This window comes from Pseudophryne corroboree, chromosome 3, assembly GCF_028390025.1.
Source record: "Pseudophryne corroboree isolate aPseCor3 chromosome 3, aPseCor3.hap2, whole genome shotgun sequence".
NCBI lineage: Eukaryota > Metazoa > Chordata > Amphibia > Anura > Myobatrachidae > Pseudophryne > Pseudophryne corroboree.
In genome coordinates this window covers 230,288,585-230,301,331 of record NC_086446.1, presented here as the reverse complement: position 1 = coordinate 230,301,331, position 12,747 = coordinate 230,288,585, and the positions used below count along the sequence as shown (strand labels likewise).

The 12,747-nt window shown below is 44.7% G+C and overlaps 1 protein-coding gene across 3 annotated transcripts in view; it reads left to right on the top strand.

Moving 5' to 3' along the window:
- SLC9A8 (solute carrier family 9 member A8) overlaps positions 1-12,747 on the top strand; it is a 182,036-nt gene that overhangs the window by 157,468 nt on the left and 11,821 nt on the right. For all 3 annotated transcript variants that reach the window (XM_063958882.1, XM_063958884.1, XM_063958883.1), the window contains exons 12-15: positions 274-356; positions 3,189-3,300; positions 3,831-4,051; positions 8,663-8,809. In XM_063958882.1, coding sequence (XP_063814952.1) covers positions 274-356; positions 3,189-3,300; positions 3,831-4,051; positions 8,663-8,809 — 563 coding nt within the window. The remainder of the gene's footprint in view (positions 1-273; positions 357-3,188; positions 3,301-3,830; positions 4,052-8,662; positions 8,810-12,747) is intronic.

Genomic DNA, 12,747 nt, shown 5'->3' with positions numbered 1-12,747 from the left:
TATTCTGTGTACCCAACTCCTTTACCAAAACTCCTTTAATGTATTGAGGGGTGCCCAGCAATTAGAATGTGGTAGAAATACAGTAGCTCTCCCAATCTCCTCTTCCAAATGTATAGATGCCTGAAGGTTATATAATGGGGTGCAGGTGCTTTGTGTCCTCACACATTTCCTGGTGGAAAGTGATGATGCAGGGTGGGCGTGGATAGAAAGTGACCGCACAACAAAGGGTTATCCATTTGTGAAATGACTTTATGTTGTTGTTTTCTCTTTCAGAAACGTGTGTCTTTGCTTTCCTTGGTCTCTCCATATTCAGTTTTCCTCACAAGTTTGAAATCTCCTTTGTGATCTGGTGCATTGTAAGTACAGGTTGAGTATCCCATATCCAAATATTCCGAAATACGGAATATTCCGAAATACGGAATTTTTTGAGTGAGAGTGAGATAGTGAAACCTTTGTTTTCTGATGGCTCAATGTATACAAACTTTGTTTAATACACAAAGTTATTAAAAATATTGTATTAAATTACCTTCAGGCTGTGTGTATAAGGTGTATATGAAACATAAATGAAATGTGTGAATGTACACACACTTTGTTTAATGCACAAAGTTATAAAAAATATTGGCTAAAATTACCTTCAGGCTGTGTGTATAAGGTGTATATGTAACATAAATGCATTCTGTGCTTAGACTTAGGTCCCATCACCATTATATCTCACTATGGTATGCAATTATTCCAAAATACGGAAAAATCCCATATCCAAAATACCTCTGGTCCCAAGCATTTTGGATAAGGGAGACTCAACCTGTATACCCTATATGCTTGTGGCTCTGCCTTGTCGGATCATGTAGTGAGTGGGTTATATTGGTCAGATGTTTTCACCAGTACTGTTCTGTACTGTAGCTGTTCATAGCAATGGCACTAAAATTTAATGAGGAAAATTGTTATTATAGACTATGAAAGACAAGGCATACTTTCCAGTGATATTAACAATCAGTGTATGGAAGGCATATGATGATTTCGGGGGAAGTAAAGGGGGATACTCACGGAGCAATATTCTAAGCAATCTGACGCAGCCCCGCGAATCGCTATCGCTGCCGTGCAGGCCAATCTAGCGGGTCTCCCCCCGCATGCTTAGCACAGATCGCACTGTGCTGAGCGGCGGGAGAGATGTGTGCTGAGCGGTTCGCTCAGCACACATCTCTCCCGCATCGGCCCTTCTATATGGGCCTTAAGAGCTATTGTTACTCAGTTAGATCTGATCTTCCATACTGGAGACTGGGGATGGTGGGCTCATGATGCAGCCATCAGTTATCCCCCCCATCAGGATAAAAACATAAGGAGAAACGCTGGATACTGGGGATGGTATCAGGATCACTGCGATCTGGGTGCCGGCAATGAGAATACTGACAGCAGGATCCCGGCGCTTACCCTACAAGGTGTCTATGCTACCCCTTATCCCTTACTTCCCTAACCCTTCCCAATTGGTGCTTAACCCCGCAACCTAAACCTAACCCTCCCTTTCTCGCAGCCTCACCCTCCACCCGCTGCCTAAATCTACCCCCCCCCCCCCCCCCCCCATCCCCATCCCCCTGCGGCTCTCTTCGCTGCAGAGCCAGCAGTCCTTTGTTCGGTATCCCGCAGTTTGGGATTCCAGCACCGGCATTGCGATCCATGTCGGAATCCGAGCAGTGTCAGGATTCCATCATCGGTATTCCGACTTCTGGTATCCGGAACGCCAGGAGCCTGACCAGATCCCAGATAGGGAGAGAAAAGGACTATACAGAGAATCTTTCACATGACTCCTTACCGCAGCGGACCTTGTGCTCTAAATTCTCTACCATACACTATGATCACTCCACACACACACATGTACACGTCACACTGTGATCAGTTGTTACCATAGCTAATTTAGGGGCAGATGTATTAAGCTGGAGAAGGCATAAGGAAGTGATAAACCATTGATATGTGCAGGGTGATAAAGTCACCAGCCAATCAGATCCTAACTGTTAATTTACATATTGGAGCTGATTGGCTGCTGCCTTTATCCCCTTGCACATATCACTGGTTTATGACTTCCTTAATCCTTCTCCAGGTTAATACATCTGCCCCTTAAAGTGGGAGATGTACTAAGCAGTGATGAAAGTGGAGAAGTTGACGTAACATTTATAATTTGCATACTATAAAAGTAGACAAACAGTGGTAGCTGCTCAATCAGCACTTCCCCCCCTTCCCCCTCTATGTCATACTATAAAAGTATACACATTGTGGGAAGATGCCCATGCAGACATGGGGAGGACATACAAATGCCTCTGATCGCAATAGAACCAAAGGCCCCAGTTAGTACATGATTGTAACAAAATTAACTATAATGTACTTATAATACCTACAAATTAAGGTTTTCACAGTCACCTAGCTTGTAATAGTAACTAAAGGTGGGTACACACGGAGAGATCCGTGCTTAAATTCTAAGCAATCTGACTAGATTGCTTAGAAGTTAAGCACGGATCTCTCTGTGTGTATGCCCCACACCGATAGCGATGCGTGGCCCCGCGCGTCGTTATCTCTGGTACTAGATTGGCACAACCTAGCAGGTCGCTCATTTCACTGCTGGGTGAAATGAGCCCCCCTCCCCCGCTCGCTCTGTGTGCTGTGCGGGGGAGAGATGTGTGCTGAGTGGTCTGTGATAGATCACTCAGCACACATCTCTCCCCGTGTGTACGGGGCTTTACAATATATGGATTTATGGGGAAAACATTAAGTAATGTAGGTGTCTTTTGTTGGTTAAAATATAATTTAGTTAGATTTAATTATTTTAAAAACTTTATAAAAATATAAGAGATGTGAGAAAAATATACTATAAAAGTTTGGGGTTGTTCATGACTATTGTTCCTTGACCTGTGTTATCAACGTCCAAGGGCAGCTAGTAGGCCCAGAGTACCTGGTGTCATTATATGAATAAGGACCTGCTATTTGCCGATAAGCTTCATTTTGGATCTTAGAAAAGTAGATGAAGTTAATCAAAACACATTTAGATGCTACAGTAAGTCTGTACAGTTTTCACAGAGTACAACTAATGAATTTTCTATTTTTTCCTTGTAAATATAGTAAAATATAAAAATGTAATAGAATATATCTCTTGATGATTGTCTCTAGCTGTTCCCACAGACTGTCTTTTCTTTTCGATACAGGTGCTGGTGCTGTTGGGTAGAGCAGTTAATATATTTCCTCTCTCTTATCTGATCAACTTCTTTCGGGATCACAAAATCAACCCAAAAATGATGTTTATTATGTGGTTTAGTGGTAAGTGTGTTCACCTACCATATTTCTAGCTACATCAATTCCCTGGTGGTACAAATGTACAGAATAATGCATGTATTGGTATTGCATATACCACACAGTATAAACTTTTTCTGTGTAATAATCAGTGTCAGGCCTGTCATGGAGCAAGGTGTAATAATACGTGTCAGTCCCTAAACATGGCAAGCATTATAGTAAGTGTCACCGTGATGGAGTAGGGATTAGAACAGGCCTGGCCAACCTGTGGCTCTCCAGCTGTTGGGAAACTACATGTCCCAGCATGCCTTGCCACAGTTTTGCTATTAGGGAATGCTAAAACTCTGGCAGGGCATGCTGGGATATATAGTTGTACAACAGCTGGAGAGCCACAGGTTGGCCAGGCCTGGATTAGAATATATGTTATGTATAATAATTAGCACCACACTTCAGACAGTTGCATGTGTAATAATGTGAATATAGTGCCTATATACTGTATATCTGAGTAAGGTGAGAGCCCACAAATATTTGTAACGTATCACCATCTGTTCTCACAGGCTTACGAGGAGCCATTCCTTATGCATTGAGCCTTCACTTGGAGCTGGAACCTATTGAGAAGCGTCAGCTTATCGGTACCACCACTATTATCATAGTGCTGTTCACAATCCTCCTCATGGGAGGGGGCACCATGCCACTTATTAGGCTGATTGACATTGAGGACTCCAAGGCTCGCAGAAAGAGCAAGAAAGACGTGAATCTCAGCAAGACAGAGAAAATGGTGCGTTGCTTTTACATGGTACAGGAGGATTAGTTGTGAGGTCCAGTGCGGAGCTGAAGCATGCTGCCATAACATACTACAAAGCTATCTCATACAGCGTGGGGCTTCAACCTGCCTCCCTCCAGCTGCTGTGAAACTACACATCCCAGCATGCCCTGCCTCAGATTTAGCATGCTTTAACAGCAGAACTGTGGCAGGACATGCTGGGACGTGTAGTTCCACAGCAGATGGAGGGAAGCAGGTTGAAGACCCATGTATTCACTGTAACACTGACTAAGCTTCACTTCCATCACTTGTGTCACGTTAGGAATATTGTTAAAATTCAGTCTGTGTTCTGTTGCATAATCTTCCAATCTCCCCTAACTGTATAGTATTATACTTAAGGGGAGATGTACTAAGCAGAGAGAAAAGTGGAGAAGTGAGCCATTGCAGAAGTTGCTCAAGGCAACCAATCAGCATTGACGTAACATTTAGCATTTGCATACTATAAATGTATACAGAACAGCTGATTGGTTGCCGTGGGCAACTTCTCCACTGGCTCACTTTTCCACTTGTATCACTGCTTAGTACATCTCCCCCTAAATAACTGAAATGCATTATTCAGTCCTAACCCTGACACTAAATTGCAGTGTTACTAAAGAGGTAGGTTAGATGGGGCATTGCCTTACTCTTCACAAACACATCTTGCAGCTCTTAGTGGTCAAAAACCGTTGGAGTTGGGGAGCTAAGCCTCAGTTAGGGAAGCATAGTGTGTCCGTTACTTCTGTTCAGGTCTCAGTTACTCAGACTCCGGTGTCTAGACTGATGGCAGATGCATGCACTCCACTGGTTTAACCGCTTCTCTCTTTTTACTGTAAGGAAACGGAATTCACAGATTTAATAAAAAAATAAATACTGCTGTTTCCAGCTTATCAACTAGTTCAGCAGACGCCAGTGTGTATCTGTTCTTGCTCTTTCATCATATGCTCGGATGAAAACCTCCCCATCATGCCTGATATAATGCATTTTCACACATGCTAGGTGTATGGAGATATAAATGTATGTCCATTGAATAGAAAGGTTTGTGTAACAAGTGTTATAAAACTGTACAGTTATCTGATATGAACTGGTCAGGGACATAGGGACCACAGATTTGTTCTTATACACTATTGCTCTAGTCATGCCAAACATCCCTTCTTGGTGCACCAGGTCCTGAGCGACTCGGCTTGTGCTGAGGATCTGTTTCACTGGAATGTGCATCTAATACCCCTTTTCCACTATCTAGCACAGGTCGCAGCCGGGAGCGTGACACGACTGCGACCCGTGCTAGAGCCCCCTTCTACACTGCGCTCACCAACACGGCATATTGCCGGGTTGGTGACGCGGCAGGGGTGGCGCTGGGAGTTCACATGATCTCCCAGCGCCGCCCTTCCATACACTGTGAAAGGGAGCCGTGTCGCATCAACACGGGTTCCGTTTACACTACACAGCTTACCGGGTTGAACACGTGTTCAACCCGGTGAACTACCCGGGTAGGATTCCCGGATCACTTGATCCGGGAATTTGCAGGGGCGGCCGTTTCCACTAGAAAAAAACACGGGTAAATGCGCGCCCCCGCGCATTTACCCGTGTTTTTAGAGCTAGTGAAAAAGGGGTATTAGTCACAATCGGATGCTGCAAAACCACTTCACAAGAATGCACTAATTCATTTTGATATGCAATACTTATATATTTTTGTGTGACAGGGTCTGAATCTGTATACACAGTGTTACGATGCAGTGACTGTGGCTTTTTATCATGCCATATTCCGTAGCACTTCGTAACATAGTATCTGAGGTTGAAAAAAGACAATTGTCCATCGAGTTCAACCTATTTCTGGTCTCCTATGCATGATGATTTGACTAAAATTTCTGACTGATGCTGCTGTCAGCCGTTACATTTTATCCCTATTTATAGTAACTATAATGCATGACTATGCGCCATACCCCTGGATATCCTTATCCATTAGGAATTTATCTAACCCATTCTTAAAGGTGTTGACAGATTCCGCCATTACAACTCCCTCGGGCAGGGAATTCCAAACATGTATTGTCCTTACCGTGAAAAAGCCTTTACGCCGTATTGTGCGGAATCTCCTCTCCTCTAACCTGAGCGAGTGTCCACGAGTCCTCTGTGTTGATCTAACCAAAAACAGGTCCCGCGCAAGCTCTGTGTATTGTCCCCTTATATATTTGTAGATGTTGATCATATCCCCTCTTAGTCTCCGCTTTTCCAATGTAAACATACTAAAAAGAAAAAACGAAGCGCCTGTGTCTGTGACTGACCACTGAGAATAATCTATAAAGTATCCATCAGAACCAACGTTCGCTGTACTCAAAGGGGCTGTATGGACCCCTAAATATGCAAGAATAACAGAAAAAGAAAAGAGAAGCGCTCATATGTTCATAATGGATACTTAATTGATCTGTACAGAGCCGGTATATTAATAAAGTAGAAATTTATTAAGTAGCAATTACACCAATTGTAATGTGACTGGTTAACGTAATAAAATAAAGTGAAGTAAAATAACGTGCTGGCCAGCAGTTTTCAATTAACACATATAATTCTAAAAGGTCCCTGTTTGGGGACCTGAAATGATAGTGTCAGCGTATAATGAACTATGATAATAAATATTCCTTAAATGACAATGTTCCACTAGATGAAATTGTCCTGGGAAGACATCAGCGTATTGTTACTTTGTAACAGTCAGAGAGTAACTGTAGTACGCTGGAATGATAAAGGTGTAATAGCAGAAAGCAGCTTATAACAATTGAGTCCGATTACCTCCCTGTTAGAAAATGCGGTGTGGTCCTACCCCCGGTAACCGAGCGTCCCCGATTAGGATGTTGCACGGGGGGTGCCTTTTTGTGTCACCGACTGTGGCTTCCTTCACGAGTGTAGGGGGAAATGGTGCATCGGACTTCCGAAGCTGGAGCCTGCTTCGGCAATAGTGCCGCTGTTGCTGGTAACTGGCCACGGGTTAGGTCGTTTTTGTGTTCCCGTGTCTGCTCCCGCTGTGCTGAACAATACACCTGTGGCTAGATGATGAACACTGCTGCAGCTTCAAGAAGATGGGCGGAGACTGACGCGTTTCGTCACGGAGTCACGTGACTTTGAAAAAGTCACGTGACTCCGTGACGAAACGCGTCAGTCTCCGCCCATCTTCTTGAAGCTGCAGCAGTGTTCATCATCTAGCCACAGGTGTATTGTTCAGCACAGCGGGAGCAGACACGGGAACACAAAAACGACCTAACCCGTGGCCAGTTACCAGCAACAGCGGCACTATTGCCGAAGCAGGCTCCAGCTTCGGAAGTCCGATGCACCATTTCCCCCTACACTCGTGAAGGAAGCCACAGTCGGTGACACAAAAAGGCACCCCCCGTGCAACATCCTAACCGGGGACGCTCGGTTACCGGGGGTAGGACCACACCGCATTTTCTAACAGGGAGGTAATCGGACTCAATTGTTATAAGCTGCTTTCTGCTATTACACCTTTATCATTCCAGCGTACTACAGTTACTCTCTGACTGTTACAAAGTAACAATACGCTGATGTCTTCCCAGGACAATTTCATCTAGTGGAACATTGTCATTTAAGGAATATTTATTATCATAGTTCATTATACGCTGACACTATCATTTCAGGTCCCCAAACAGGGACCTTTTAGAATTATATGTGTTAATTGAAAACTGCTGGCCAGCACGTTATTTTACTTCACTTTATTTTATTACGTTAACCAGTCACATTACAATTGGTGTAATTGCTACTTAATAAATTTCTACTTTATTAATATACCGGCTCTGTACAGATCAATTAAGTATCCATTATGAACATATGAGCGCTTCTCTTTTCTTTTTCTGTTATCCAATGTAAACATGCCTAGTCTTTCAAGCCTTTCCTTGTATTCCATCGTCTCCATGCCCTTAATTAGTTTGGTCGCCCTCCTCTGTACCTTTTCAAGCTCCTGGATATCCTTTTTGTAGTACGGTGCCCAGAATTGTACACAGTATTCAAGGTGTGGCCTCACTAGTGATTTATATAACGGGAGTATAATACTCTCGTCCCTAGCATCAATACCCCGTTTTATGCATGCTAATATCTTATTAGCCTTCTTTGCTGCAGTCCTACTTTGGGTACTACTGCTTAGCTTGCTATCTATGAGGACACCTAAGTCCTTTTCCAGTACAGAATCCACTAATTTTACCCCATTTAGTAGGTAGGTGTAATTTATGTTCTTGTTACCACAGTGCATTACCGTACACTTGTCTGTGTTGAAGCGCATTACACTTGTCTGTGTTGAAGCGCATGCAGATTCACTCAGTCGCACACAAGTGTCGCACATTACATTAATTAGTGCAATGTCATAATGAGATTTGATCACATCTGCTTGCGACAAAGTTGCACATTTGTATGAAAAAGACACTACAGCACTTGGCGCGTCTCACTTGCACCACATGGCTTATGTATTTCAGGTGTATGAGGACACAACTTTATTTTACATAAGAGCTTTCAGTCATGACTAAGTGTTACACTGTGGAGAGTGGTGCTATTCTTTCTGTCTGTCTTAGTTATTGCTCAATGTGCTGCTTTCAGGGGAATACAATAGAATCTGAACACTTGTCAGAGCTGACAGAGGAAGAGTATGAAGCTCATTACATCAAGCAGCACAACCTGAAAGGATTCATGTGGTTGGACGCCAAATACTTGAACCCGTTCTTCACACGGAGGCTGACACAAGAGGTAATGTGTGCCGGTGATAGTTTTTGATTCAGTGGGAAAGAGGTATATATATATATATTTATATATAGCTATATCATGGTGTTTTATGGTGATGATGGAGAAATCTAGCATCATGCTGACCTTATATGGACTAAGCCCCATCCCCACCATACTGTGCCCTGTGCTCGGCTTCACATGATAATAGCAATGTTTCCAACCATCACTTGGATAGTGCTGTTCTAAATGTGTGTTTTTAACTTGTGTAGTAACTGACTTGTCTTGTACCCAGAACTACAGTGCCAGGAATCACTTATTTATCATATTTGTTTTACACCATTAGAATACCGCCGAATCTGTCTCCTCCCTGTCATTTACACAGTGCCATTAGTCATCCTCTTTCTCCTTCATCCACTAGGAGACACTGGAGAGCAGTTATAGTGGGGATATACAGGTTGAGTATCCCATATCCAAATATTCCGAAATACGGAATATTCCGAAATACGGACTTTTTTGAGTGAGAGTGAGATAGTGAAACCTTTGTTTTCTGATGGCTCAATGTACACAAACTTTGTTTAATACACAAAGTTATTAATAATACTGTATTAAATGACCTTCAGTCTGTGTATATAAGGTGTATATGAAACATAAATGAATTGTGTGAATGTAGACACACTTTGTTTAATGCAAAAAGTTATAAAAAATATTGGCTAAAATTACCTTCAGGCTGTGTGTATAAGGTGTATATGAAACAAATGCATTCTGTGCTTAGACTTGGGTCCCATCACCATGATATCTCATTATGGTATGCAATTATTCCAAAATACGGAAAAATCCCATATCCAAAATACCTCTGGTCCCAAGCATTTTGGATAAGGGATACTCAACCTGTAGTAGGTAGCAACTGGGAGCTGGCACTTTAAATATTAGCAATGTGACTAGCTCCTCCCCTACTATGTCTTCCCTCCAAGCCAGTCTTTTTAATGTGCCCAAGGGAGCTGGTCACTCTTGGGTTTCTTCCTGGATTTTTTTATTTTATGTTTACTTAAATTTTTTTAAAGAGATTTACAGTATATTGAGGACCAGACAGGCAGCTTCTGCCTCTGCCTGTCTGCATCATTGGAGCTGCCGGCGGGGTCACCATTGCAGCTGCTTGCGGCTACGCGATGGGATCCCCGGCTGCAGAGACGTTAGCTTTCTGGTAGGATGACTGGACTCCGCTGCTTGCGGCACGCGTCACCTCCTCAGCCGCACCACCACTGGCCAGCACGGCAGCAGTAAGTATAAGTGTGGTGCAGATCGCTCCGTTAGCGGTGTAACTGCTAGCGCCATTATGTTTAAAATAGGCAGGAGGCGAAGCTTAATCCCGGCTTGAGCTCTGAGTTCTCGGTGGCCCCAGCGTTTCACACACAGTGCACACACGCTGGCGGCCATTTTGCAGCAATCTTCAAGGCTGAGATGCTGCAGACAGCAGCTGAGCTTTCCAGCGATCAACAACCCAGGCACTGTGTGCAGTTCGGTGGGGTGTTTAGTGGACAGAAAGGGGAAAATGTAAGGCACCAGTTTTACTATCTTAGCAGTACAGTGCATATAGGGCGGGTGGGACTGCCCTCCCATATTATTCCCTTTTCGGTCTTTGTCTCACACTTTTTCTTGTCATTAATTGTGTGTGTGTGTGTGTGTGTGTGTGTGTGTGTGTGTCTCCAAAGCAGCACAGATGATTTTCAGTTGTAAAAAGTGTGCTGCGAAGTTCACACAGGGACAGTCAAAGAATTCCCTGTTATGTGAGGACTGTGAGTCTGAGCTAACTGCTCAGCCCTCACCGCAGCTGCAGGAAGCTCCTGTTTGGACTACTCAGCTTACTGATGTGATGTCACTGTTAACCAAAGAACTGGTAGATTCTCGACAGGATAGAGAAGCTTCCAGATCTCAACAGCTTGGCAAGATCCTTTGAAGGGCTCTCCAATGCCATGATCCGTCCTTATTAACCCCTCCACAGGATTCAAAAAGGAGGTGGCTAACATCAGTTTTACAGGACTCTGAAGTCATGCCTCTCTTAGAGGGGGGGAGTACGTACAAGACTCAGGTGACGAACATGTTTCAGAGGAACCTGTCTCTCAAGGTATTCAGGCACTTATTACAGCTCTTTGTCTGGTGTTGAAGGTTGAAGAGCCGGATCACGGTACTTCACGTCCCTCATTGTTCGGCACCAACCAAAAGGGTGACGTCTACTTTTCCGGTTTCGGAGGAGCTGGAGGGGCTCCTAACTACAGCCTGGAAACATCCGGATACAAAATTTCAGGTAACCCTTTTTCTGCAGATAGCAGAAAGCTATTTGAGAACCCTCCCATAGTGTCTCGTCTGTCCAAGAAGCCGGGTTTGCCGGTTCCGGGGGCCACCTCGTTGAGGGTACCATTAGAAAGGAGACTCTCAGCAGTGGGAGTTTTAAATCGCCCGGCGCAGGTACAGTAGGTTGTTGGGTCAACAAAGCTATGGAAACCTGGACAGACCAACTGTCCTCAGGTTTGGGTGAGGATTTACCTTCTGAACAGCTAATACCTCTTGCTGAACATATTTGCGAATCAGCGTTGTATCTTTTGTGAGGCCTCCAAGGACATCTGTACCCTCGGAGCCAGAATTTCCGCCCTGCCTATCTCGGCTCACAGAGCTCTCTGGCTACGACAGTGGCAAGCGGATGCTGAATCTAAGAGGCCAGTGGAGGCGTTACCTTTAACAGGAGAGGTCCTGTTCGGTACGGAACTTGTCATTTTGATTTCTCAAGCCACTGGGGGTAAGTTGACTTATCTCCCTACTGCTGCTCCAGCTCCTCGCAGGACTTATTCGGTGCCTTTCGTGTCCTTTCCAAGTTTAGAGGCCATTCCCGGGGAGATGCTTCAGTCACCCGTGGCTCTCGAGGCAGAGGTTCCACAGTCTCAGCCAGCAGGATGGTAAGTCTGCCACTAAGCCCAGTGCATGACGGGCTTCCCTCTCACCTGGGGGACCCCAGAGTGGGAGCTCATCTGGACTTCAAAGACATCTGGGCAACATCCTGCCAAGATGCCTGGGTTTGAAATCTCATCACCACGGGTACAAAATCGATATTCAACATCAACCGCCTCAGCGTTTCTTCACCATGGGTTTGCCAGCTTCCGACGACAGGAGTGTCGCCTCACGGAATGCTGTCCAAAGACTCCTTTCCGCATCTACAGAAACAGGGCTACTACTCCAGCCTTTTTCTCGTGCTGAAGCCAGAGGGTTCAGCCAGACTGATTCTGAACTTAAAGGATCTCAATCCTTTCTTGAGAGTGTTCAGATTCAGAATGGAGTCCCTTCAATCGGTAATTGCAGGTTTGGGGCAGAACGAGTTCATGGCGTCCTTGGACATCAAGAACGCTTATTTATATGTTCCCATTTGGCCTCCACATCATCCGGTTCGCTATAAGGGACACTCACTCCCACTTCCAGGCCCTTCCATTCGGTCTCTCTTCAGCCCCCAGAGTGTTCACAAAGATCATGGCCATCATGACGGCCCTTCTTCGCATGCAGGGTGTGACGATTGTCCCCTATCTGGGCCCACTCCGCAGACCAGTTGCTTCAAAATATCCGGATAACCCAAGACCTTCTGATTCAGCATGGATGGATCCTGAACTTCCCAAAGTCTCACTTATGCCCCACACAACGGTTACTGTTCCTGGGGATGATCCTATACGTCAGAAGGTATTTCTTCCTTAGGACAAGATCTTTTCAGACGTTGGTGATGTTGGTACTTCACCACCGTCGGGTATCTGTGTATACGTCTCCTTGAGAAGATGGTGGCGGCGTTCGAGGCCCTTCCATACGAAGTTCCACTCAAGGCCTCTCCAGCTGTGTCTCCTACATCAGTGGTCCGGGTCTCATTTGTTTCTTCATCAGAGGGTGAGGCAAGGTTGTCTCTTCTTTGGTGGCTAAAATTCGACTCATCT